General features: G+C 37.7%; 1 protein-coding gene across 1 annotated transcript in view; it reads right to left on the bottom strand.

Annotated features, from left to right (window-relative positions):
* DNAH6 (dynein axonemal heavy chain 6) overlaps positions 1 to 27,327 on the bottom strand; it is a 266,242-nt gene that overhangs the window by 226,326 nt on the left and 12,589 nt on the right. Inside the window, exons 3-9 of the mRNA XM_065927280.1 lie at positions 26,816 to 26,992; positions 21,846 to 22,105; positions 11,483 to 11,750; positions 5,967 to 6,101; positions 5,765 to 5,885; positions 4,806 to 4,920; positions 2,595 to 2,763 (exon numbers count right to left, since the gene is read on the bottom strand). Coding sequence (XP_065783352.1) covers positions 2,595 to 2,763; positions 4,806 to 4,920; positions 5,765 to 5,885; positions 5,967 to 6,101; positions 11,483 to 11,750; positions 21,846 to 22,105; positions 26,816 to 26,992 — 1,245 coding nt within the window. The remainder of the gene's footprint in view (positions 1 to 2,594; positions 2,764 to 4,805; positions 4,921 to 5,764; positions 5,886 to 5,966; positions 6,102 to 11,482; positions 11,751 to 21,845; positions 22,106 to 26,815; positions 26,993 to 27,327) is intronic.

Raw genomic sequence — 27,327 nt, 5'->3', positions numbered from 1 at the left:
AAGCCATAAAGATGTTAAGTATCAAGGTCTAAAATAAAAAACCTCTGTATTACAGAAGGCACATAAACTCATACAATTAGCTGATTTTATAATGCTGGCATGTCTTTCAAAGAATACTACCATAGAAATTAAAATATAGAGGCAAATACGGAAAGATTATGCAATTATGTAAAACTTCTCTCCTTGTAAAAAAACTATCAACAAAGTGGAAAGGCAAACCACAAACTGGAAAAAATGTATCAGTAACGGATATAGCAGACGGAAGGTTGATTATATTTAAATAGAAATTACTTGATATAGTCAAAAGGAATATATACTAATAACATGATCACTGACAGTAAACTTAAATAGAAAAATGGGCCAAGGTCATAATCTGAAGTTTTTTAAAGGAAATGCCAGTCAACATCCTCTTCTTTCTCTTTCTCTTGATACTTTATTCAGTAACATTTCTTGAGTATTTACTGATTGCCAGACAGAGCTGAGTATTCATGTAAATCGCATACCAACCATATGTAGTGGATATTAGTAGGTATCATTATTACTCCCATAAGAAAATAGGATCTGGAGAAGGTAAAACATTTCATTCAGGACATACTGCTTCATAAATGGCAGACCAGAACAGACACCCAGGTTTTTCTCATCACAACACCTATCCCCTTGTCCTTGTACAGGGTTGGTAGTTAAAGGAACATAATACTTTAAAGTAGTGATACACTACTTTACATCCATCAGATAGACAAAGACTGAAATGAATGCTAACATCTAGATTGCATGTGAGTAAAAGTTCATCCTTAAACCTTGCTAGGAAGGTTGTAAACTGACACAAAAATTTCTAGGAATTTATACATAAATTCCAAAAGTTTTAATGAGTGAGTATATTTCTGACTCAACAGTTCCAGATTTAGAAATTTCTTCTAAGGGGAATAAAATCAGAGATGCATGAAAAATGTATAGACGAAGATGTTCTTTGCAGCATTATTTAGAGTAGTGCAAAAGTGATCAACAACAGAAAACTATTTACAAGATGTATAATACATTTCTATGTGAGAATGTTATATGGAAAAAAATACAAATTGACTTGGAAGATTTTTCATCATATATTGCAAAGTGGAAAAAGCAGCTGATAAAGCAGTAGGTAAAGTATGATTCTTTTTTCACCCTTGGAAATAAATGTCTTGGTATAGTAGAGAATGCTTTTCTTTGTGTATTTCTGTGTTTTTCAAATTTTCTGCACAGCATACATTACTTTAGTAATTAGAAAGATAAATGTTACTTTCAAAATGTGATAGTATTGAGGAAAAAAAGGAACTAAGAACAAGGAAGGAAAGAAAGTAAAGAAAAGGCATGTGCAGTTAAAATTCAACTTTTAGAGAAAATGAAAACTATTACAAAGAGCACCAGCCCTTAAACTGCATAGTTGGGTTTCCTGGGGATATATAGAGATATGGAGGTAGGAAGCTTGATGAAACCAGATAAACATGTTTGGCTGTGTTTTTAGGTACCTTGTATGGCACCATCTTTCATATCTTTTTGCCTTTTCATACTGGATGTGAGAGTTGAACCATAAAGAAAGCTGAACACCAAAGAATTGATGCTTTTGAATTGTGGTGTTGGAGAAGACTCTTGAGAGTCCCTTGGACCGCAAGGAGTTCAAACCAATCCATCCTAAAGGAAATCAGTCCTGAATATTCACTGGAAGGACTAATGCGGAAGCTGAAGCTCCAATACTTTGGCCACCTGATGCGAAGAACTAACTCACTGGAAAAGACCTGATGCTGGGAAAGATTGAAGGCAGGAGGAGAAGGGGACGACAGAGTATAAAATGGTTGGATGGCATCACCGACTCAATGGACATGAGTTTGAGCAAGCTCCATGGGTTGGTGATGGACAGGGAAGCCTGGCATGCTGCAGTCCATGGGGTCACAAAGAGTCAGACACGACAGAGCAATTGAACTGAACTGATGGTGCCATAATCCAGGATCGACTAGGGGAAAGTTTATTGGGATGACAGATAACATGCCATCTTTGTACGATTTAATCTCAAACATCTCAAATTACTCTAAGATCAACATCCTCCCAAGAGGTTATGCACTGAAAACACCAAGGTTTGCTCCCATGATTTTCTTCTTCTTGCCTCTAAACCACTGTTTATCTCTTTCATTTATACCACTTTACCTGCTTCTCTGGCAGTTCATGCTCACAATGACACCTGAACTCTAAGCTTCTTGGGGGCAAGTATTCTGTCTATGCTTTTCATCACTCTGTACCCAACACTGAGCATAGGGATTGGTACACAGTAGATACTTAAGGAATATTTATGGAGTGAACACATGAGGAACCTTTAGCAAATGCCTGTGAGAGTGACTGCAATATTCAGCACAATAGATGTTTTCTCTGCTATGAGATACTTGTTGATATGCTGATTTTCATTCTTCCATTCCGTATGTGCACAGTAGACTGTTTATACTGTGAAACCCCCTAAGCATTTCTCCTACTTTTTCCAGTACGCAAAATATAGCATAATTCATAGAGCATAGCAAGCACTTCTCAATGAATCTTGCCCAGTGAATTTTCTTAATTGTATCTGAATTTACCTTTTTATCAGTGACTTCAGGTTTCTCTTCTGTAATCCATTTCTGAATGACATCTGCTGAAGGTGTTCGTTTTAATTTGTCAGTGAGGTAATTCAAAAGAGAGCTAGCAGAATTTACTGTTAGGACATGCATTGTATTCTCAATTAGATAGTCATTTAGACGAATAAAGCTTGAAAAGAAAAAAAAAAAACAGCTTCAGTTTTCCATAGTCACTGCATATTTTTGAAAGTGACTCTAAAGCAAGTATTTAAGTTTTAAAATATAATTTCTCTTTGACTTTCTATTTATATTGTGATATCAGGGATTTACTGTCCAGAAGAGTTGTTCTTAGACATTCTTCACTCTAAAACACAAATATACAGCATCAATTTAGCTAGACGTTCTAACCATTCAATAGGGTATTTAATGAGCAATATAGTTATGAAAAAAAGCACATAGCTCATCTAGCCAAAGGGGCCATAAGAGGTTTTTTAAAAGATGCTTTAAAGAAGAAATTAGTAAATACACATCTGTGACTTACATTCTAATGGTAATGAAATCTTTGCTATTCAGTAATTGTTGCTGGACAGCAACTGCTAACCCCAAGATGAAAATTTAGTGCTTCCCTACTTGAGTGCTTAGAATGCAAACTGAGTCAGCAAGGCATTAGGAATAACTTTTTATTCTGCTTAAGTGGAGCCTGAGGTGCCTCTAGCCTGTGAGAATAGGCTCAGGGACTGCGTCATTGCTTTCTGTTGAAATACAAGCGTTATTATTCGATTATCTCACATTTAAGTGTTAGTCACTCAGTCGTGTCCAATTCTTTGCAACTCCATAGACTGTAGCCCACCAGGCTCCTCTGTTCATGGAATTCTCCAGGCAAGAATACTGGAGTGGGGAGTCATTCCCTTCTCCAGGAGATCTTCCTGACCCAGGGATCAAACCTGGGTCTCCTGCATTGCAGGCAGTTTCTTTACCATCTCAGCCACCAGGACTGGGACACAATTAAGGTTAATCAAATAGCTGTAAAAGCTGGACCAAGTTAATGAGCACAGAGTAACAGTCATCAGTGTTTTCTAGTGCCACATACACTCTTCAGGTAATATTTGGTTATTTTGTTTGCAAGGGTTACTTGCAGTGATGAAGTTTTAGAATGATGCAGAATCCAGTTGGGTAAGCAGGTGGGTCATAGCTCAGCTGGTAAAGAACCCACTCCAGTGTTCTTGGGCTTCTCTTGTGGCTCAGCTGGTAAAGAATCTGCCCACAGTGCAGGAGACCTGGGTTTGATCCCTGGGTTGGAAAGATCCCCTAGAGAAGGGAAAGGCTACCCACTCCAGTATTCTGGCCTGGAGAATTCCATGGACTGGGTTGCAAAGAGTCGGACATGACTGAGCGACTTTCACTTTCACTTCACTTCAAGTAGGTGGAAGGTTCTGGTGAAGTCTGGAAGGCAGACTTTCTTCCCTGGTCTCCTGGTGACAAAACCTGACTCAGAAAGGCAGTGGAACTTGGTGTGGCCACACAGCTGCCTGTAATTCTTTAGGGACCAAGACAGGTGGAGCAGACCCTCCAGATCCATTGGAAAGTCAGTGTCAGTCGCTCAATTGTGTTCAACTCTTTGCGACCCATAGACTGTAGCCCGCCAGGCTCCTCTGTCCATGGAATTCTCCAGGCAGGAATACTGCAGTGGATTACCACTCCTTTCTCCAGGGTATCTTTCCAACCCAGGGATTGAACCCAGGTCTCCTGCATTACTGGCAAATTCTTTACTGTCAGATCCACTGGAGAAGACTCCAAATCTCTATGTGCCTGGCTTCTTATTACCACCTGCCTGGTGCTCCTGACTGGGCCAGAGGGAGAAAAAACCTTAGAGATCAACAAGCAGTTCTTGACCCTTGGACATACCCACCATTCTTTCTGGACGCTTTGCTGAGTGGCAGCTGGAGGGGTGGGTTTCTGGGGCCTTCATTCAGGTTACTGGGTCCCCCAAAACCCTCATCACTACTAGCAAATCCTGTGATAAAGCTTTAACTTTAAAAGGTTTTTTTGCTGTGCTGTGTGGCATGTGGGATCTCATTTCTCCAACCAGAGATCAAAACCTCACCCTCTGTACTGGGAGTGTGGAGTCTTAACCACTGGATCACCAAGGAAGTCCCAAAGGCTTTGACTTTTAATGAAACCTGAGAAGGATGGAAGCTCTAGTTTTTCCTGAAAGAAAGAATAAACATTTACCATGTCAGCCTCATGCAGTGATGCCTTTTGCTGGCCTGCTCTGTGTAGGTCATTTTATCAGAGTCTCCTGCCGGCAACTCAATGAGACTTCCGCTTTCTGGCATTTTAAAAGGACCTACGAACAACAGAAGAGGCAATAACAAGAATCCTTCTGTAAAAATTCCATTTCTTTCAATATGGATTAAGAGACAAGTGAAATTTAAAACTTACAAAATGCTTTGGTTCATGAGATATTTCAGACGCCAGGAAATAACCCAGTTATCCAAACAAATTCCACATCAAAGGATTTCAACTCAACAAAAGATGCTAGACATCTTACTCACATCCCTTTTAATAGGATCTGATTTTCAGGAACACTTTTACTCTTCTTTTCTGCCTGCATAAAATTTTCCTTTAGCCTTCCTGCCAGGTGGGGCCAGTCCTGAGATTGTCTATACTAATAGGTCGAACATACATTTAAGTAGAGACACCCTGAGTCAACTATAAAATGCTTGTGAAAGAAAGGTTCTGTAAACCATTTTAGAAATACTATACACAAGCAGGGGTAATGAAAGAAAGATTCAGTATTTACTGTTTTCCCCCACTTTATAATATACAATGAATGTATAATCTATCAAGCAATGTTTGGAAGAACTGAAATATAGGATCATTATTTTAAACTTAGGGCTTCCCAGGTGCCTCAGTGGTAAAGAATCTGCCTGCAATGCTGGAGACGTGGGTTCGATCTCTGGGTCAGGAAGATCTGGAGAAGGAAATGGCAATCGACTCCAGTATTCTTGCCTGGAAAATCCCATGGAAGAGGAGCCTGGTGGGCTACAGCCCGTGGGGTTGTAAAAGAATCGGACATGACTTAGCAACTAAACAATGGCAGTTTAAACTTAAGAAAAGTAGAAAGAAAACAAGTTAACATTTCAGAAAGCCACCACTTTCAGTCCAGCGGCATTCTTTCCCATTCATACCCTCAGAAGATTCACGTGCACAGTCGTCAGGAATAAATCCTGCAGCACGCAGAGCAACTCGACAAGCTTTTCTGACCACATCTTTTGCCTCGTTTCGAAATTCTTCTAGGCGCTCTGTCACCTAGACATTGATGAATATATATCATTAGTGGCACCAAAGTATCAAAAATGGGGGAAAAACTCTTGAAACAAATTTTCTCACCTCTGCTAGCCGTACAACTTGTGCAGCTTTAAATTCTTGCAGGGTGTAGGTATGACATTTTTCAATAGAACATAGTCCCATAAAACTCAATTGATAACACAATTCATTTATTTTAAGGAGAGCTGGTCGCAAATACTGAATGAAAATAAAAAATTACCATTGTTTAGTTTAAAAAAAAGCTCAACTTTTAAGGTATAAAATATTTGGAAAGCAAGAATAGGAATTAAGAAAAATAAATAGCTCTGTATGTTAATTTCAGCTACAACTACGAAGAACATACATTAAAAAGGGATACTTCTGAAATTCTGCTCTGGAAGTATTTTTTGAGTTATCAGATTCTGTCTGAATTTGTCTGAATTTGTCTGAATTCCTTTCTTTTCATTTTGAATACACATGCTTCAGCTATGAAGTTGAGGGCAAGAAACAGAGGAGTGGGCAATATCTTAAATTTTACTAGGTTTGACTAATAGCTAGTAAAAGATTCTTAGTGTTCCTGAGGACTTTACAATGTCCAGTCACCATGATAATGGAGGTGCCCATCTATTGATCTAGGAGGTTATAATATAGAACAAAGACAAATTTCACTCTACAATTTCAGTGGGTAACAGTCACTATTAAGAATCTATCTTGCAGCGTGGTCTGGGAAAATGAGTGGAATTATTTGTGGAATAATGTCACATAATGTAACTTAATCTTCCACTATGCCATCATCATAAATCTGGGTTCTAGGATGCTGGCTTTGAAGGCACATGTTCCAGGATTGTTTCTAGGTCATTCCTCCTCACTTCTAATCTAATCAGAGGAGGAACAGATAAATTATATTTTTTTAAAGTTTAATTTACTTATATATGACAGTGGTTTAAGTATTGTATACAGCATACTCTTGGACTCTTTTCCAGGAGTTTCTAAAACAGGACAAACAGTAGTCATTTAGATGTCATGAAATAGTGCTTTAATTATTTATTCTAAGTACAAATAAAAGGAAGTTACAATTAGTAGAGCCCTCAGTGAAGAGATTTATTTGAGAAAACATCTAGGAAGTAATTTAGTCCCTAAGATTCATCTCATGGAGGAATTTTCATGATAAAAGAAGCAAAATACAATATTGTAAATCAACTATGCTTCAATTTTAAAAAGAAGCAGAAGTTTACAGGTGATGTCTCTGAGTTGAAATAAGATATTAAATGAATTAATATGAAGACAGAAGTAGAAATGAGACTGTAATCAAAATTGGGCAGCAAAAGTAAGAAAGTCCAGTGTACTGTGCAGAAAAAGTCTTGAACCAAAAATATAAGTTCTTTTAGTAAAGGGATAATTAGCTAGGATCCAAGTGGACAGCAAAACTGGTATTGATGGTCTGCCAAAAAGTGAGAGTTTGACAGTGGAAATTTGGGATATATATATATATATATATATATACATACACACACACACACACACATATATAATCTGAGAAATTACTTTGGCTTAACTTAAATATTGGCTATCAGCATAAAGGACAAAAGAGAAAGTTGTTGTGAATGTAAGAGAGACTGAAGGTGTTTTGTTTCTTCCTCTCATGATTGTTTCTGCTGTTAGCAAATTTCAGATGGAATTTGGGTTAGGTGGTTCATTCCTGGGCTGGTATATCAAGAGTGCCCATTGAAGGTGATAAGCATTAGCATTATTTTAATATTTTATAATAAGTATAAGTAGAATATAACCTTTAAAATTTGTAAATCACTATGTTGTACACCTGAAACATGTAATATTATATGTCAATTGTGCCTCAATAAAAATTTAATTAATTAACTGAAACACAACAGTCAAACTACTAGAGTCAATAATAAATTCTGCAAAATTTTAGGAAATAGGCTCAATATACAAAAGTCAATTGTATTGCTATATAGAATATATATATACACATACACACACGCATGCTGTTTATATATGGGGCTTCTCTGGTGGCTCAGACAGTAAAGAATCTGCCTGCAATGCGGGAGACTCAGGTTCAATCCCTGGGTCAGGAAGATCCCCTAGAGAAGGGAAAGGCTACCCACTCCAGTATTTTTGCCTGGAGAATCCCATGGATGGAGGAACCTTCTTGGGCTCCCATCCATGGGTTCACAAAGAGTAGAAAATGACTGAGAGACTAACACTTCAACTTTCACACTTTATACATATATCACTTAGACATATTCTATAATACACATATATTCTACACATATTCAAAATGAAAAAATCCAAAGTGAAATTTTAAAAAACAATTCCACTTACAATAAATAAAGAAATAAATAAAATATATTTAATAAATAAATAAAGAAAGAAAGAATAAAATATTTGGGAATTAATTTAACAAAAGAAATGTAAAATATATACACTGAAAACTACAAAACACTGTTGAAAGAAACTGAATAAAACCTAGTAAATGGAAAAGGACTCTATGTTCACAGACTTGAAAAGTTAAAGCTGTTAAAATGGCAATACTTCCTAAATTGATCTACAGATTTAAAACAATTCCTACCAAAATGCTAGTTGGGTTCTTTGTAGAAATTGACAAATTGATCTTAAAATTCATATGGAAATTCAAGAGTCCCAGGGAACTTACACTTCTTAATTTTAAAATTTACTACAAAACTATAATATTCAAGAGAGTGTGGTGCTGGCATAAGGATAGCTGTAGATCAACAGAAAAATAGTGAGAGTTCAGGAATTCTCACATTTACAAGCAATTGCTGACAAAGGTGCCAGGACAATTCAATGGAAAAAGAAAAAGGAAAAGAATAGTCTTGCAGCCAATGGTGCTGGGACACCTGGACAGCCACATGCAAAAGAACTCCTACCTCATACCATCAGCAAAAATTAACCCGAGATGGACTGAAGTCCTAAATGTAAGGCTTAAAACTATTAGAAGAAAATATAGGGGTAAATCTTTGTGATGTGAATTGAAGCAATAGCTTTTTAGATATCATACCAGAAGCACAAGCAGCAAAAAAATGGATAAATTAGGCATCATCAAAATTAAAAAATTTTGAGCTTCAAAGGATAGTATCAAGGGAATGAAAAGACAGCCCATAAGAAAAGTTTTGCAAATCATTTCTCCAATAAGGGGCTTGTATCTAAAATACAGAAAGAATTTTTACAACTACAGATAACCCAATTAAAAGTGAGAACAGTATCTGAATTGATAGTTCTCCAAATAAGATTTACAAGTGACCAAACTCATATGAAAAGATGCTCACCACTGTTAGCCATCAGTGAAATATAAATCTAAACCACAATGAGAGGGGTGGGATTGAGAAGGAGATGAGAGGGAGGTTCAAGAAAGAGGGGACATACGTATACCTATGTCTGATTCATGTTAATATTTGGCAGAAAACCACAAAATTCTGTAAAGCGATTATCCTTCAACTAAAAAATTAATTAAAAATATAAAATGATGTGAAAAAAGAAAAAACAATGAGATACCACCATCGCACAACCAGTAAGAAAGACTATAATGAAAAAAGGCAGATGTAATAATGGTGAGAAAATGGGGAAACTGCAGCCTTCCTATTTTGTTGGTGGTAATGTAAAATTGTGCAGTGGCTTTGGAAAGCTGTTTTGCAGTTCCTCAAAAGGTTAAACATAGAATAACTGGTCATCTGGCAATTCCACTCCTAAGTATATACCCAAAGAAATAGAAACATGTCTAGACTAAAACTCACATATAATTGTTCGTAGTGGCATTATTCATAATAGCCAGAAAGTGGAAGAACCCAAATATCTGTCAATAGGTAGATGGATAAATAAAACATACGTATCCATACAATGGAATATTATTTACCAGTAAAAAGAAATGCCATGCTACTACATAGATGGATCTTGAAAACATGCTAAGTTAAAAAAGTCAGTCACAAAGAACCACATATTGCATGGTTTAATTTATTTGAAATGCACAGAGTGGACAAATCAAGAGAGAGAATACGTAGATTGGTGGTTGATCAGAGCTGGGGCAGGGGTTGGGCTGGGGGAGTCAGGGAAACCTGATGTTAATCAAGGAGAGTGATCACTCTTTTTGGAGTGATAGAAGTCTTCTAAAATAGACCATGGTGATGGTTGATCATTCTATGAATATATTAAAACCATTCAATAGCATACTCTAAATGAATAAACTGTAGGAATTCTATTGCAACAAAGTTGTTATAAGGAAATGTGGGCACAGATGCTAATACGGTTGGTTTCTAAAAATAATAAAAAGAAAAATTTCAAGGATATCCCTTCAACATGGTCAGAAAAGAATGAAAAGAACCAACCCTCCTAGTTAACTTGTAAATATAAGACTAGTGGTGTGTGGTAATGATAGCATCTAATATTAATAGATATTTAAACAAATAAAATGAGTCTTTTGGTAGTATCAACCTAAGATTAAAATGATGTGAACTTTCTAGTCTGCTTGGACTACATTAAAAAGAAGATATTATCAAGGTCAAAGGACTATTGGTATGAATGGTGGGCAAAGAGAATGACAACTCTCAAGCACATGATATAAGGAAACAAACTTAAGGATTGAGAGGCTAAAGGAAGGAAGAACTATTCTATTTATCTAGGAATAAATTAATGAAATATATAATGACCAAGACACGGTAAAAGATGAAAGGTGGTAAAACAGTGGTAAAATAGGTTCAAATGATTGATAGATCCTTAGTGAAATCAGAGGTCTAGGGCTGAGTTTGATATCAAGAAAGATTAGAATCTTTTCGACAACTCAGAATGCTTGATTGGATGGAGGACTTTAGATGGTACATCTTATATACCTGTCTTTGTACTAACATCTTATGTGAGTTGTATTCCTTTCAAGTTCATTTATTGTGCAACTGATGTCTTGATAACTGTCTTTCAGACTACCATATGCAAAGAGAAGGAAATGACCAGTAAAATGCAAACATGAAGTTTCTGATATGAGAGGGTGGTGATTCAGTGTCATAAAATAGACACAAAATAACAGTGATTACAGTTCATCCCCAGGGGCCAATCAGAAAACTTCTCTTGCAAGTTGAAATTCAAGAAGTAGAGATTTTAAATATGGCCACATCCACTTTAATAGTTCCCTTCCCATGATTATCCCTTCCTTCAAAGTAAACACTAAAAATTTCCCTACTGTTTGAATTCATGATTGAAAATACATGTTACATTGGAAGATACTGGCTCAATGAAAGCAATGAAAGCAAGCCCACAAATTATTTTGGACCATATAGTCCAGAGGGTCTCAAAGATAAGAAGTAATAGGAGTTGCTAGCCTGCTCTATTCAAGAGGATACACAATTTTCCTGATCAACAACAAAAGGAATCATGAATCCAAACCTCTAAGGCTGCTTCTAAACAAAGGGGACCTGTGAAAACCCTAGGTAAAATGTAGAAACACATTAGACTGCTAGACCCTTAAATGACAAATAGGACAAAAACTGTCAATTCTCTTAAAAGAGGAAATATTCTATTTTGGAGATTAATTTTTTTCTGTTAGTAATTCTTTTAAAATAGGATTAACAAATACGTACATGATTAACAATAAACAGATCTTTTTGTAGAGATTTTCGACATCCACTGATTTTTTTGGAGCGAACATTCTTCTTCCACACGTTAAAAGCCTTCCATTTCCGAAAAAGTGAAAATATGGGAATCTTAGTGAGTTCTCTGTGATATAGATATTCCTGTTCCCATCGATCAATTTCGATAAATTCAATGTCATTATTATAAACATGTGTTACTGCCTTTTTGCTAATAGTATAATAGTCATTTTTATTGATGTTCTCATAATTCACAACCCTATGAACAAAAAAAAATTCGAGCAAATGAATACAGTAGTCAACATAAAATTAAGCAATTGCATTACTATTTTGTTTTAAAAAAGTAAAAGATTTCTGGAAAATAAATGTTTAAAATTTTTTTAAATTCTAACAAACCACTTTGAGACTGAATAAATTATTCAAGAAAAGGGAGCTACTTTTAACAACAGTTAGACTTACTGTAACTCTTAAGTATTTTACAATTTTGGCAGTATGTTTGATAATTTCAGCTATGTAATTTTTACAAAAACAATTGTAGATTTTTAAAGTGAGAGATACCTGGAAATAAGTTTTTATTTATCATTGATTGCTTAGAAACTATTCAATAATAATAGTGTGAAAGAGTTTTACTCTACCCAATATTGACAGAACTATGAAAAAGATCAAAACAAGAAAATAAGAACTGGATTAGAATCAAGACCCAGATTAAACTTTAAAAAGTCCAATTTATCACCACATATCAAAATAATTGTTAATGAGAAATTGTTTATTTCAAGATATTCCTCTTCAACTGTCATTAAGGGTATTCTTCAATCTCATTCATAATAAGAAATAGATCAAGCAAAGGAGTAAAGCAAGAATGGGATAAAAACCAGAGCAAGGATAGGAGCGGGAAGCAAAAGAATGAGAATAGAAAGGCGATTCCCTAAAACTTCTTAAAATCTTGCTTACAGACACAAAGATATTTGTAATTTTAACTATAGCACTGAAATATTGGATATTATTTAAATGTTTATTAACAGACCAAATGCAAAATATGACATGGCAAAAACAAAACCTCAAATTGTTTCTATGTTAAACTATGCAAAAATTGTAGTTATGTATGTTATACAATAATTCTAAAAATTACTATACAAAATTCAGACAGGATCCCTCCAGTGAAAATCAACTGTTTCCATGTCTATTTTTCTCTTCCAGTCCTTAGCTCTGCATTCTGAACCTGAGTTCATGATCTTTAGCACAGCCTTCAGGTCACATGTAAAATACCTGAAATTACACTTAGACAAATTTATGTACATATGTGGGATAAGTTTTTTAAGGGATTGGAACAAAATTCTCATATGCTTTGTGTCTGTTAATCAAAAAACGATGAACCAGTGGCAAAAATAATTTTTAGGTTTTAATTTCTATTTTTGTTTTAAGAACACTAAGAAAAATATTTAAAAATTAGGGCATGCAGGACCAGAATGAAAGTGAACTCAAAGCAAGAGCTCTTCAAGTGAGCACAAAAGGAAACTAGGGGGCTGGTGGGCTGTGGAGTGGGGGGAATCTCAAACGTCTCTCCCCCAATTCAGTGCTGTAACAGAAGAATTTCAACTTGCTTAGCTCCTACCTAACAGCACTGTCTGACTCTGTCTGTGTTCTAACTGACTCACAGCAGAAACATTTGGGAAAATGCCAGGTATTACATGTTGCTGGTAAGTTGTATAGAAAATGTTAAAATGTTTTTCCTTTTTTCTTTGTTAACAGTTTAACATATAATTAGGGCATTCTTCAAGTGATTCTCTACAAAGTGGGAAATTTCAACTTGTCTCTGAAACTGTAATCAACCTTAGATGTTTCATTAACTTCAGTCATCCAACCAACCTAAAAGCAAGAAAAACAGTTCACTAATGGCCCTGGTGTGTGCGTGTCTGGAAAACTTACTCTGTGTGGGTCTATATGCTACTAAAGGCCCTTCGATTGACAGAAGATAGCAGGCGTGGTCCATGACATTGAATTTTTTTTTTTTTTCATGACATTGAATTTTAACTTATGGGTTCTCAGTGCCACAAAGAGATTCTTTTTATTTACACTTTCCTACCTATTCAAGATTCTCATTCTCAAACCCCTAAGCCTTTTCCTCCACTCTACATCTTTACTCCTCACAGGGCAAACAAACACATGAGAGTCTTTTTAAAATTTGGATCATCAGCAAAAAAATCAGCTGGTGTGCTTAAGAATCCAGATTTCTGGGTCCAACACAGAACCAGAATCTTTATGTATAGAACTCGAGAGTCTAGCTTAGCAAATTTCCTGTGTGATTCTGACACACAATTATGTTTGTCACCACTGAATTCTATTTGAAAGCAAATCAACAACAACAAAAACATGATGGTGATATGATGAGCTCTCTTTTGTACCTTCACTTGAAAATCTTGTCCCAGAACTTCCCTGGTGGTCCAGTGGCTAAGACAACATGCTCCCAGCGCCGGGGGCCTAGGTTGGAACTAGATCCCACATACCACAACTAAGAGTTCACATGTTGCAACTCAAGATCCCACGTGGTCCAACTAAGACCTGGTGCAGCTAAATAAATAGTAAATTAAAATAAATATTTTTTTAAAGAAAAACTTCACTGTACCTTCACTGTGTTTTATCCCCTTGAATACATTTTTCATGCTTTCCTCCAAAGAGAGATGGAGAGGTTTCACATCACCTTTTTCTACCTCTCCTTGTATTTGAATACTTTTTCTCTGCATTTAAAAATGTATAGAACTTCACTTTAACTTGTAGAAAGCTTTCCTTTAGCTTCCTTTTTTTTTTCTTGACCCTGCTGCCCATTTAACTTAAAATCCCCTGTCATCTTCCTTCTCTTAAACTTCCTGATTAATGGTTGTATCCACTCCATCCATTCCTTCTTGTTGTTCAGTTGCTAAGTTACATCTGACTCATGGCAACCCCATGGACTGCAGCACATCAGGCTTCCCTGTCCGTCACTCTCTCCCGGAGTTTGCTCAAACTCATGTCCATTGAGTCAGTGATGCCATTCCACCATCTCATCCTCTGCCACCCCCTTCTCCTCTTGCCCTCAATCTTTCCCATAATCAGGGTCTTTTCCAATGAGTAGCTCTTTTCATCAGGTGGCCAAAGTATTGGAGATTCAGCTTCAACATCAGTCCTTCCAATGAATATTCAGTGCTGATTACCTTTAGGATTGACTGGTTTGATCTCCTTGCAGACCAAGGAACTCTCAAGAGTCTTCTCCAACACCACAGTTCGAAAGCATCAATTCTTTGACACTCAGTCTTCTTTATGGTCCAACTTTTACATCTGTGCATGACTACCAGAGAAACCATAGCTTTGACTACATGGACCTTTGCTGGCCAAGTGACGTCTCTGCTTTTGAATATGCTGTCTAGGTTTGTCAGAGCTTTCCTTCTCAAAGTTTCTGAAAACTAGTCTTGTTCCTCACTACTCTAATACAGTGATTCTCTTGAGGATCAGCAGGAATTTCCTTTAAGCCCAATCCATTTGGTAGGGACAGCAGGGTCAAGGAAAGCTTTGCAAAAGTTAAAGAAGTATATGCACAGTTCTCTGGAATCCTATTCTGCTTAGACTCTCTCGTTTGTTCCCAAGAGGCTAAACCCTAAATATACTCCTGGACTGTTGTGTTTTACTCCTCACATTGTAAATCTTGGCATTCATCTGTTCCAGGAATTAATCCTCTACTCTGAAGTAAGGGCTGTCTATTCAGCACTTCTTGGCATTCAGGATTCAGCCTCAAACTTCAACAGCTTCCTTTGTTTTTGTTTGTTTATTTATTTTTTGACTTTGTGTGGCTTGCAGGATTGTTCCGTGACCCGGGACTGGACCTGTGCCCTCAACGGTGAAAGTTCAGGGTCCTAACCACTGGACTGCCAGGGAATGCCCTCAGCTGCCTCCTTCATCAAGGCCTTTCTTTGAGAAAATAACCAGCAAAATTAGTCTTCCTTTAAGACCTCAAAAGAGAACTTAACTTTTTAAATTGCTGTGCTCTAATATTCCTATTTTGCTGGTAAAAGACTTTATGACCTAATTAACTTAAACAGAGATCCTTGGACAGTTAATCAGGCTGAGAAGAATGTCTTGAATAAAATTATACTTAACTGTGTTTATTTGGAGAAGGCAATGGCAACCCACTCCAGGAGTCTTGCCTGGAGAATCCCATGGATGGAGGAGCCTGGTAGGGTGCAGTCCATGGGGTCGCTATGAGTCAGACACAACTGAGAGACTTCACTTTCACTTTTCACTTTCATGCATTGGAGAAGGAAATGGCAACCCACTCCAGTGTTCTTGCCTGGAGAATCCCAGGGACAGGGGAGCCTGGTGGGCTGCCGTCTATGGGGTCGCACAGAGTCGGACACGACTGAAGTGACTTAGCAGCAGCAGCAGCAGTGTTCAACTGGAAAAAAAGATGCTTGTTGTCTTTTCTTGCTGTTCAGTGTAGAATCATGGAATCCCTTATCAAATTATTTTGTGGTAGAGCCTCTGTCCATCTGAAGTGAAACTTAGACTCAAGGCTTCTATAAATGTCCAAAAGAGTGTGTCATGTTAAGAGACTTGCATGGCCTATTGTGGGAGGTCATCCACTGTCCTGTTATTCTTCATTTCAGATAAACGAAATCTACTGTGGTTCTAAAAAGCATTAATTTTTTCTCTTGATTTTTCTAAAACAATCTCAATGTGATTTGATATTTCAAATAGCACCTTTATCTGTTAGTGATAGAACATGCATCCGTTCATCTTTAAACAGATGCACTAGACTAAGACTGCTAAAGTATGAGCCTTCTGATTGAGAATTTTGAACAGCCTCCTACTGCTTATGTCATTAAATCCAAATTATTCTGTCGGGTGATGTGGCACTCTTCTCCTGTCTATATTAGTTCCTTCTCTGTCCACACAACTGCCCTTTTTAATCAGGCTGGTCTCTCAATCATCTTAGGCTTAAGATGGTCGCCTCAGCACAACTTAAGACTATGCTAGAACGCATGCGCATGTCTTTGTCCACCTGATCCCTTTGCCCCTTCCAATTTCTACAAACAAGTGAGTAATTCTTTACCTGCTTTTAGGTGTTGGGGTGAATTAGATGAGTCAAATCTAAGTTGTCTTATTATCACACAGTTTTAATCACAGTTTATTACATAGTTTTATGATTTTAACATGTTTATTGGACAAAGGTAAACAAGCAAGAGCCTGGAAAGAAATTAGCTATTTCCTGAGTTTCGCATTTGTAAACCTCAATCTATTTGATGATGGTCAGTATCATGATTCAGTATGCATTCAGATCTAGCTTGAACTAGAGAAGAGTCATGGCTTGCTTTGCTTCTGGTTTGATTAACCAGAAATGGTAAAAATAACTGATAAGGAACTCCTAGAATATTAGACTAAAGCATAACTTCCAAGTTTCTTCAATAATACAGCACTCTATGGTCAATGGTTTTCAAAGTATGGTCCTTGGAACAGCAGCATCAATGTTACGTGGGAATTGCAAATTCTTAGGCCTTCTCCAGACCAACTGAATCAGAAACTGGGGGTGGTTAACAATCTATGTTTTGGCAAACCCTTTAGGGCCTGCTGGAGAACCATTGTTCTAGCCCCATGGCCTACAACTCTGATTGAATATTGGGATCATCTCATGAGTTTTAAAGAAATGCTGTTGCTTGGGCTGCACAACAAACCAATTAAATATAACTCTGGGGGTGGGTCTTGGGTGATTCTAGAAGCCAAAGCTGAGAACCACTGCTCTAGGTTCTTCAAATTTTTGTATAAAATGAAATAATCATTCACTAAGTTGTAACATCACCAAAATGGGGTGTGTGTGTGTGTGTGTGTGTGTGTGTGTGTGTGCACGCCTGTGTGTGTGTTGAAAGGAAGACAATCTGAAACTGGGATTTTTGATGATTCCAAGTGAAAATACCAAAGATCCGTGGTGTTTCCACTTGATTGAAATTTCTACATGTGCTAGCCCAAGAAAGATGTCACTATATTAGGCAACCTGGGGAGGTTTCTGATAATGTGGCTTGAAAATGATCTTTTCCTTATTATATAACATATGCCTCATTATAATGTTTTTTTAATAGTTATGAGTTCATGTAACGAGAAACGCTTTCACTTAAGAAAGCTGATATTTATCTGCATATTCTGTTTTAGACTACTAAACATGTAATCTAGATGAAAGGATAGAATAGCTTTAGTTTGAAATTTTAAAAACTGTCTAAAAATTATTTTAATATAACGGGCTTAGAAACTATCTGAAAACCAACTTGACCACTTAGAAAGTAATATGGCCTGATCCCAGTATAGACTTTTATATCGTCCTAAATCACATAATTACGTTTCATAGAATTCTAATCCCAACAGGTATCCCACAAGAATTGGTTCTTTGTTTATACAGGCTACAGTCTATAGGGTCACAAAGAGTCAGACACAGCTGAAGTGATTTAGTATACACTCAGGCACCTAGAAGGCTAGGACAGGAGCTACTTCCTGCCTTCTAAGCAGGATCAGGCTTTGCTTTTGCGTGGGATTCCTTGCAGCAATCCAATGGCCACCCCAAGCTGTCCTTTCCCAAGGTGACAACTCAGATGCTAGGACATGAGATACACAGTGGGTCCACTCTGGCTTAAGAGGAGTCAATATTTCTTCCAATAAGTTTAAACATAGATTTTAGGGTTCCTGAAGAGACATGCCCAGAGAAAGAACCAGTGTACTATGGAAAGTCCAAAGCTATGGCTCCCCATCAGTTATTTATAATTCAATTTTAGTTCCTCCCAATGCAGATATAATTTAGCAGTCAGGGGTCATTTTTATCATAAGCAATGTTGCCTAGAAACAACTGATATACTACTTTGTATCAGGTTACCAGGGGAACAGAGCTTCAGAGTTAACCAAAGGTCAGATTCTCATGTGAAGAGTGAGATCCTCTAAAGCAATGTTTCCAGCACTTGCATGTTTTAACACGTCCGAACAATGATAACATTTTATAAGGTACACTGGCGAAGACTTAATTATAATTTGTTTGTACTAAAATAAGAAAAATAAAACATGAAATATTCAGGGAAATATTCAATATTGAAGTTGATGAAAGTCCAGATAAAGTCTTAGCTCATAAACAACTGCACCTGTGACCATAGCTTTTTTGAAGTAGATACTGCATTTTTAATCAAGACATGATGGGTAGTTGGTTCAAATTCTTAATAATCACCACTGCTAAGGAATACTGCTTATGGAAATGGGAGATAGCAAGTGGCAGGTGATGATTTATTGCTCTGTGTCCAATGAATAGAAACTCCCTTCTCCACTGATCAGAATTTGGATCATCTGTTCTTTTGAAATTATGCGACAAAGGTACCACCACTCTTTAATTCTAACAGCTTTTCCTTTTCTCTCTTTGATGATTGCCATGTTGAAATTTCTTATTACAAAATGATTTAAAACCCAGTCAAGCATTTCCACATGAAGTATTTCAGAAGCAACGGTGAAGCTTTCTCTCAGACAGAGATGTTACTGTTTGACTTCATAACTTTTCCTTAAGTTTAAATTCTTAACAATGACTTAAAAACATCACTAGAGAGCCATATGAAATTTCACCTTTCCAAAGTTGAATTTTTGCTGTGAATTCCTAATCTTCGTCAGTATGTGTTAAAACATTTTCAGGAACCTTTAATAATTTTTTATAAAGTTCATTCAGGTACTCAAATGTCAGTTAAGTAACCCAGCTGTGAAACTAAAAACTATTTTTTACTAAATCCACAAAGTTGAATCATTTGCAAAATACGTTCCAATTCTTAACAAAATTCTGCCTTGGGATCACCTATGCACTTGAGTCTGAAACAAAAAAGAATGGTATTCTGCTCCTATATTTTTGTAAAAGGCGTAAAAACAGAAGGTCAAGTGGTGACTTGGATTTTATTATAGTTACAATTTTGATAATATTATTTAATTTGGAATTCTTAACTGCAGAGAAACATTTACATATGGGAGTTTTTTTGTGAATAAAAAAATGTATTATGTATCTTAATCTCAGAATTATCAGAATAAACTCTACATGGAAAATGTATTTTAAAGAAGTATTTCCATAACATCTTATTTTCTTTGGATATTTCAACCCCAGTAGCTTTCTTCCCTAAGAACAAAGTTCTTCCAAATATTTCATTGCAGGGATTGTAGAGCTGTTATCTAGCAGTTATTAATGTCTGCACAGTCATCAGTACACAGTATAATTTTAATAATGTCCTCAACTGTGGTCATCTCTGTTATGTAACATGTGGAGCTAATGGTATTACTGATTGATTTCCTTTGCTTTTCTGGTTCCAAATAGAATAATAATTTCCACACAGACTGGTAAAATTGCAATTCTGCAAAAGAAAGTTTTTCTGACATTAAATATTAACTTTGTGATTTTTTTTTGTTTTTTGGCTTCACAAAGTGGCATGCAGAAATTTTAGTTCCTAGACCAGAGATTGAACCTGTACCTCCTGCAGGGGAAGCAGAGGTCATAACCAGTGGATTGTCAGGAAAAGTCCCTGAAATTTGAATTCTTGCATTCCTAGCTTCTTAAGCTTCTTCATCAGATGGTAATCTAAAAATGGAATTTGGTTTCATATTTTGTTCTTGCACATGCCTTTGAAAGTTCAAACCCTTTGGGGGCAGGGTGGATATCTTTCAGTAAGGTGTTGATATAGCTTTCTCAGTGCTACTGATTCATTTGATAACATTTTCATACTAATGAGATATTTTTAAAAAAAAGGACAGGAAAATTGCTGTGGTTCATAAACCCAATTTGAGTTATCCTAATTATGTTGCCTAATTGCTAACCTTTTCTTTTTTGAACACTGTTTATCTGATCTAATTTATTCCATTTCCTCTCTGAATATAACTTTGTACAGGTGTCTCAGTAATGGTATGACATATCTTTGTTTTGGGTTGTTGGGGTTTTTTTTCTCTTTTTTTGCTATGAGAGTACAACTTCCAGTGATTTCTAGTTGGTATCTCAGTTCCATCTCTCTTTATCAATTTTCTATCGAGAAGAAAGCATTATTTTGCATTTGCTCTGGAAAAGTTCAATAGGTTTATGTGAGAACAGATTATTGTGCTAGATTTGGAAATGATAGAAAATGTTTCCTTGCCTTCCATTATTCTTTGAAGCAAATTCTCAGTCTCAAGGGGGTCTCATGGACTCCTCAGAGTTTCATTTTGAGAGGCAGTAGAGCAGAGAAATTAAGAGTATACATTCTGAAGTCAGCCAGACCTGTCATCTACTTATTGTACAATCTGGGACAAACCAAAAACCTCTAAAAAGCCAAAAAAAAAAAAAAAAAAAAAAAAAAACCAACAACAACAACAAAAAAACTACAGTGCTGAGTAAGGAAGAAGAGAACTCCTAAAAGAAACTTTTATCTTCTTGTTCAGCAGAGACTGGGGAAGGCAGCTCAAAGAATTTGGTGGCAAAGCTCAACTACAATCACCTTCAAGGAAAGACCATCTCAACAACTGTATTCATTCCAGCTAAACAACCATGGGCTTCCCAGGTGGTGCTAGTGGTAAAGAACCTGCCTTCCCATTCAGGAGACGTAAGAGATGTGGGTTCGATCCCTAGGTGGGAAGATCCCCTGCAGGAGGGCATGGCAACCCTCTCCAGTATTCCTGCCTGGAGAATCCCATGGACAGAGGAACCTGGAGGGCTACAGTGTATAGGGCTGCAAAGAGTCAGACAGGACTGAAGTGACTTAGCACACACGCATGCAAACAACCATAGAGGAAGGCTGGCATCACCTTGAAGCCCTATTTGCCCATTGTGCTCAACTTTAAATCAATTCAGAGACTCACATTTGGGTGACTCTTCAAATTATTTCAACAACAAATGTGTGTTTAGTAACAATAGAGAGTATATGTGACTGTGTGTGTACTATTAATCTATATAAATACCTGAAATTATCACTCATTTTACTTTAAAAAACTTATTTCTATTCTGTTAAGGAAAGCTGAAATGACAAGTAAAAAAAATCATGTATCATCCATTTTTTAATGCATGCCCTCTTCTTTTCTCAGTAATCACAAAATATCAAAATTGTTTGTAATATTGATTAAAGAAAATGGTATTATATTAATATAAGAAGCACAGCAGTATACCACTCCATAAAAAGTCTATAAGTAGAGATTAATGGGCAAAATAAGTAAAACTGTTGTGATTAAGATTCATTTGTCATTGGATGATAACCAAAATTATAATTTATCCTGTAAATCATTAATACCCAATTGATTATGGATAACACTTGCAACCTTATTTGTTATTTTTACTGCTAAATAGATTGCTTCATAAAAGAGAACTCACTTCAGATTATATGTATCATATTCAATGGAAGATCTTGGCACTGCGGAGATCATATAAAGAAATCCGATGTGTTCGTTTTCACGGATTATTTTAACGATTTGCAAGGGATCTCGAATGTTAGCTTTAATGACTTCTTCTCGGTCATGGAAATAGTACTTAGGGTAAGTTAAGGAACTAGTCTCGTAGAGGCCTCTTCTTCCAGTGCTGGTACGTGACAGTTTAGCAGGAGAGGGAGACGAGTCCGCAGAGGGCCACTGGATCTAAACAAAGCCAGTTTTTCAGAAAGTGAGTTTTTTATACATAGTATCAAGTATATATATGTCAATCCCAATCTCCCAATTTATCGCACTTCCCTCTTCATCCCTCGGTGTCCATACATTTGTTCTCTTATGTCTGTGTTTCTATTTTTGCTTTGCAACCATATTCCAATAAAAATTAACGTAAGAAACAGGGGCTTCCCTCGTGGCTCAGGGGTAAAGAATCCGCCTGCTAACGCAGGAGACGTGGGTGGTGTTCCATCCCTGGTCCAGGAAGATTTCACGCTGTCGCGGAGCAATGGACCTTGATAGACACAACTACTGAGCCTGCGCTCTAGAGCCCAGGAGTCACAACTACTGAGCCCATGTGCCCCAAACACTGAAGCCAACACACCCTAGCGCCTGTGCGCCGCAAGAGAAGCCACGGCAAGAACAGTGGTCGCGCTGCAACGAAGAGTAGCCCCTGCTTGCCACAGCTAGAGAAGAGCCCGAGTGGCAACGAAGACCCAGCACAGCCAATAAGTAAATAAACAAAATTATTTAAAAAAAAAATTAAACCCAAGTAAAAAACATGAGCTGGGGGGCGGGGGAGGGGGGCAGGGGACCACATATATAAGTAACAACTATTAACCACCAGGTCTAATTACCACACTGCCTATGTCTAGGGCTTAAAGGCAAGCATTTTTTAACTGAAGATTTTCTGATTATCATTTGGCAGTGATAGATCCCTGTCAGTACCCCTACCCAGATATCTGCCTTCCTCTCACACACCGCCCCAGCGACGACTCCCATTGCCTTCTCCCCTTCCTTTTTCAGTGTTTCTCACATCAAAATGCTCCCAGCTTCCGGGTATTCATGGGAGCCCAGCACTCCCCTTGCTCAGTTGTTCTGCATCTCCCCTGACCACGGCCTTTCCCGCCAACATCCTCTTCCTTCTGACGACCATGTTTTCCTGTGAGTGACATCTTGGACCACTGTCATCATAACTCATGATAAACTATATTTTTAGTGCCTGTGAAGGGTTGGTACATTGAGTATTGGGAATCAATATGTCATAGCCTTAGAGAAGGAGATGTATAACTAACTTACAGTTGCTTTTCTGGGGTCAGTGCTTCTCACAGGTCAGGGTGCACATGAATTTCCCTGGGGCTTTCTGTTCAAATGCAGATTTGCCAGCAAGCCGGGGGGGGGGGGGGGGGGGGGGGGGAGCCTGAGATTGTGCATTTCTCACTTGCTCCCAACAAATGCGGAAGCTGCTGGCCCTTGACCACAAGTGGAGCCCCACGGGCACGCCCCACCACGTTTATATACTTGAGTGCATGCACACGCGGTCAGTTACGTCCGACTCTTTGCAACCCCATGGACGGTAGCCCACAAGGCCCATACTCTTGAGCTTTGCTCCAATTCCTGGGTCCCACTGTCTGCCCTCAGTTCCACCCCACTCCTTTTCTCTTGCCCCTTTGGGACAGCGTCACAAATCCTCTCTTCCTGAGGAGGAGGTAGATGACTGTGTTTGAGGAAATGTGACATCAACTCCAACAGTCGTCCCTTTGTCTCTCTGACAGGACTGACTGGCTTTAAGATAAAAGACTCACCACTGCAGACCCGCTTTGATGAACAATTGAGGTTCATATATAAACGATGTCTTTATCGTCTATTAGCATAGTCAGTAGAAGCTGCCATTTCCACAAGAGAGTTACTACCATAAGCCCTCTGGAACAACTTCCCCCAAAGATGTGTATTCATAGAGGTCATTATTCTCCATCTCTGATTAAATACCCCACTGAGTAGGAGTTTCAGAAGAGAATCCTGGGAAGTTCAGAGCTAAAGGACATACATCTTTGAACTCAAAAGATAAAACGTGCTTCTTTCACTTACTGACCAAGGATAGTAGCAAAGGCATTGTTTTCTTATGTAAAAGAAGAGGCCAAACCAGATGCCAGAACCAGAGAAAACACACATTGCTTTCTTTGTCACAATGTTTCAACATGAGCTGTGATCAACTTTTTTTATGAGACAAGAGTGCTAATACTTTGACAGCAAATGTTTTTATTTTCTTTATTAGAGCGGTTAAAAAAGTATACTGCATTCTAAATGTGCTCATGTGCTCAGCCGTGGCTGACTCTTTGAGACCCCATGGACTGTAGCCTGCCAGGTTCCCCTGTCCATCGAATTTTCCAGGCAAGAATATTGGAGTGGGTTGCCATTTCTTTCTCCAACTGATAATCAATCTTCCTTAATTACCAGAAGCAAACCCTTTAACTTTCCTCCCTCCCTCCCTCCTTCCTCATTTATTCCCTCCCTTCCTTCCTTCTTTCCTTCCTTCATCTCCCAGGAAATCCTCATTGTTACATATCCACTCTAAACTCATTCTGAGAAATCAATACCCAGAAAAATAAATATTTTTCAAAATAAATATCCTTCTTTTAAATGAAATATCCCCTTCCTTCCCCATTTCCTTTCAAACTCTCTTTACTGAATTCTTCACTGAGTTACAGTTACAACCAAACATAACCTGTAATGTATTCCTTTTGAGTTGCTTCTTTCATTCCAGAAGTGCACAAAATCTCTCTTTAATTTTTTTAATTAAAAAAATTGTTTTTGTAGTTGATTTGGGGGCTTCCATGGTGGCTCAGGGGTAAAGAATCTGCCTGCCAATGCAGGAGATGCAGGTTCAATCCCTGGGTTGGGAAGATGCTCTGGAGAAGGAAATGGCAACCCACTCCAGTATTCTTGCCTGCGAAATCCCAGGGACAGGGGAACCTGGCCAGCTACAGTTCATGGGGTCACAGAGTCGGACACAACTTAAGTGGCTAAGCATGCATGCACAGTTGATTTACAATGTTGTATTAACTTCTACTGGACAGCAAAGTGATTCAGTTTGCTGAATTTTATGTGTGTGCATGCTAGATCTCTTCAGTTGTATCTGACTCTTTGTGACCCTATGGAATGTAGCCCACCAGGCTCCTCTGTCCATGGGTTTCTCCAGGCAAGAGTACTGGAGTGGGTGGCCATGACCTCCTCCAGGGGACCTTCCCCACTCAGGGATTGAACCTGAGTCTCTCATATCTCATGCACTGGCAGGCGGGTTCTTTATCACTAGTGCCATCAAGCAAGCCATCAGTTAAACATATATATATATATTCTTTTTCATATTCTTTCCCATTATGATTTATCACAGGATATCGAATATAGTTCCCTGTGCTATACAGTAAGACCTTGTTTTTTATGCTTCCTATATATAATAGTGTGCATAATCTCTCTTTTTAAAATTCAACCTACTTTATATCAAATGAATTAATTAACAACCAGATCTTCCTCAGCCCCACTTAAAATATCTGATTTTCTCTACTTCACAGAAACCAAATTAACCAAAGTTATACAATTTCATGTAAAGATTTCACCTGCCAATGCAGGAGATGCAAGAGATGTGGGTTTGATCCCTGAATCAGGAAGATCCCCTGGAAGAGGGCATGGCAACCCACTCCAGTATTCTTGCCTGGAGAATTCCATGGGCAGAAGAGCCTGGTGGGCTACAGTTCATGGGGTCACAAAGAGTCAGAAACGACTGAGCGACTGACCACACACACACACACACACACGTTCATGCAATTTATTATATGATATTCTCTCAGGATGATCTCAACCAAAGGCATGGGTGAGCCTTCTTCCAGCTGTCTTTCAAGTCCACAGTTGTCCCGTCTTATCTGCCTTGCTACCTTTCCACTCATTCCTCTGAGTTTAGTGCAATTCCTTAGGATAGTTTTTCTTCCACAAATGGTCACTCTGGCCACCAGATATAAGCATCCATTCTGTTTAGTTTTCCATTATTTTGTTCTTTAAATGATCAGTGAGAGCTCTTATCACACTCTACTAGGCTTAAGTGTTTACTTGTCTATTTCCCACCTCCAGATTCTATAATTCTCAAGGACTCAGCTTGTCCTCAACTCTTCATTCCTAGCGATCCAGCCTAAAGCCTGAAAGAGAGAGCTAGCACCGAAAGATCCTCTCAATAAAAAGCTCAGAGAATTCTTGCCTCTATTGGTATTTTTATTGCAGGTGTGTCCTCCATATTTTCTCCCATTTCTGTTTTTTGTTCTTGTTAAATATCTACAGGTATTCATGTAAAGCCAGGCTCTAGTGATTTTGCCCTACACCTACTATTCACTTATTCCTTCCCCACTCTATAACTCTCATCAATTATAAAAGTTGTCTCTCTAGCTGGTTCAGTTTCTATTTTATTGCCCTTCACCAAGGTCTTCAAAGATTTGGGGGAATAATGATGAAAATTTCATAAAAGTTATAATAACATTCAAAACACTATTATGTCTTCTTCTAACATGTCTTCTAGAGAACATCAGAAGATAGTGTACAGATGCTGAAAGTTTTCCTTTATGATTTTATCCTATTCTTGCCTGGGAAATCCCATGGAGGGGGATCCTGGCTGGCTACAAAAATCCTGGAGTCAGACATGACTTAAGTGGCTGAACATACATGCACAATTGAGTTACAATGTTGTATTAACCTCTGCTTGACAAATTTCCCTTAAATAGGAAGAACTGGGAGATATGTTGCCCAAATCCATTATATAACCTAATAGAAAAAGACTTTGCCACTAACATTGCGAGTTAAAAGTTTAACTCATGCTAACTCAAGTTACCAATGCTGTAGGAACTAAATTGAAAGAGTCAATGAAACACTTTAATACTATACCTGTTTTTTCTTTTTCACAGCCTCTCCATGCTCAAGAAAATGAACAAGAGATTTGGTAGAAACTTTTATTTCAGGACTTGTTGGAGGTTTTAGGACACCAGAAGCAATTAACCGGTTTCGGTTCTGTTCATATATGTAATCAGGCATCTTATGATCTTGGTGGACTTTTAGCACTGGCTTTGGGAAATAAACAGACATGTTAATCTCTTAAAAATTAATGTGAACTGGTCTTTTTCTTAACTAACTTGGGTTCTGACTCTTAGAAATTGATCACCTTCCAGGACTAGGACTACTTCCTATCTAGGCCACAATCATTATAGCAGCTACCACCAGTCTGTCCATGGCCTGCTGTGTGAGTAAGAATTTTCTACTTAGTTTCCATTAATTCTGCCTTTTAAGCACCAATGAATACTTCTAAGGGTGATGTTATGACAGAAAGAGTACGGAAGCATGAAATGACATACTCACAAATTGTTCAATACAAACCCCCTACCATTCACTACAACAGCTAC

The sequence above is a fragment of the Muntiacus reevesi genome, chromosome 3 (assembly GCF_963930625.1).
Source record: "Muntiacus reevesi chromosome 3, mMunRee1.1, whole genome shotgun sequence".
NCBI lineage: Eukaryota > Metazoa > Chordata > Mammalia > Artiodactyla > Cervidae > Muntiacus > Muntiacus reevesi.
Note: the sequence above shows the minus strand (reverse complement) of the source record. Positions and strands in the feature narration are given on the sequence as shown.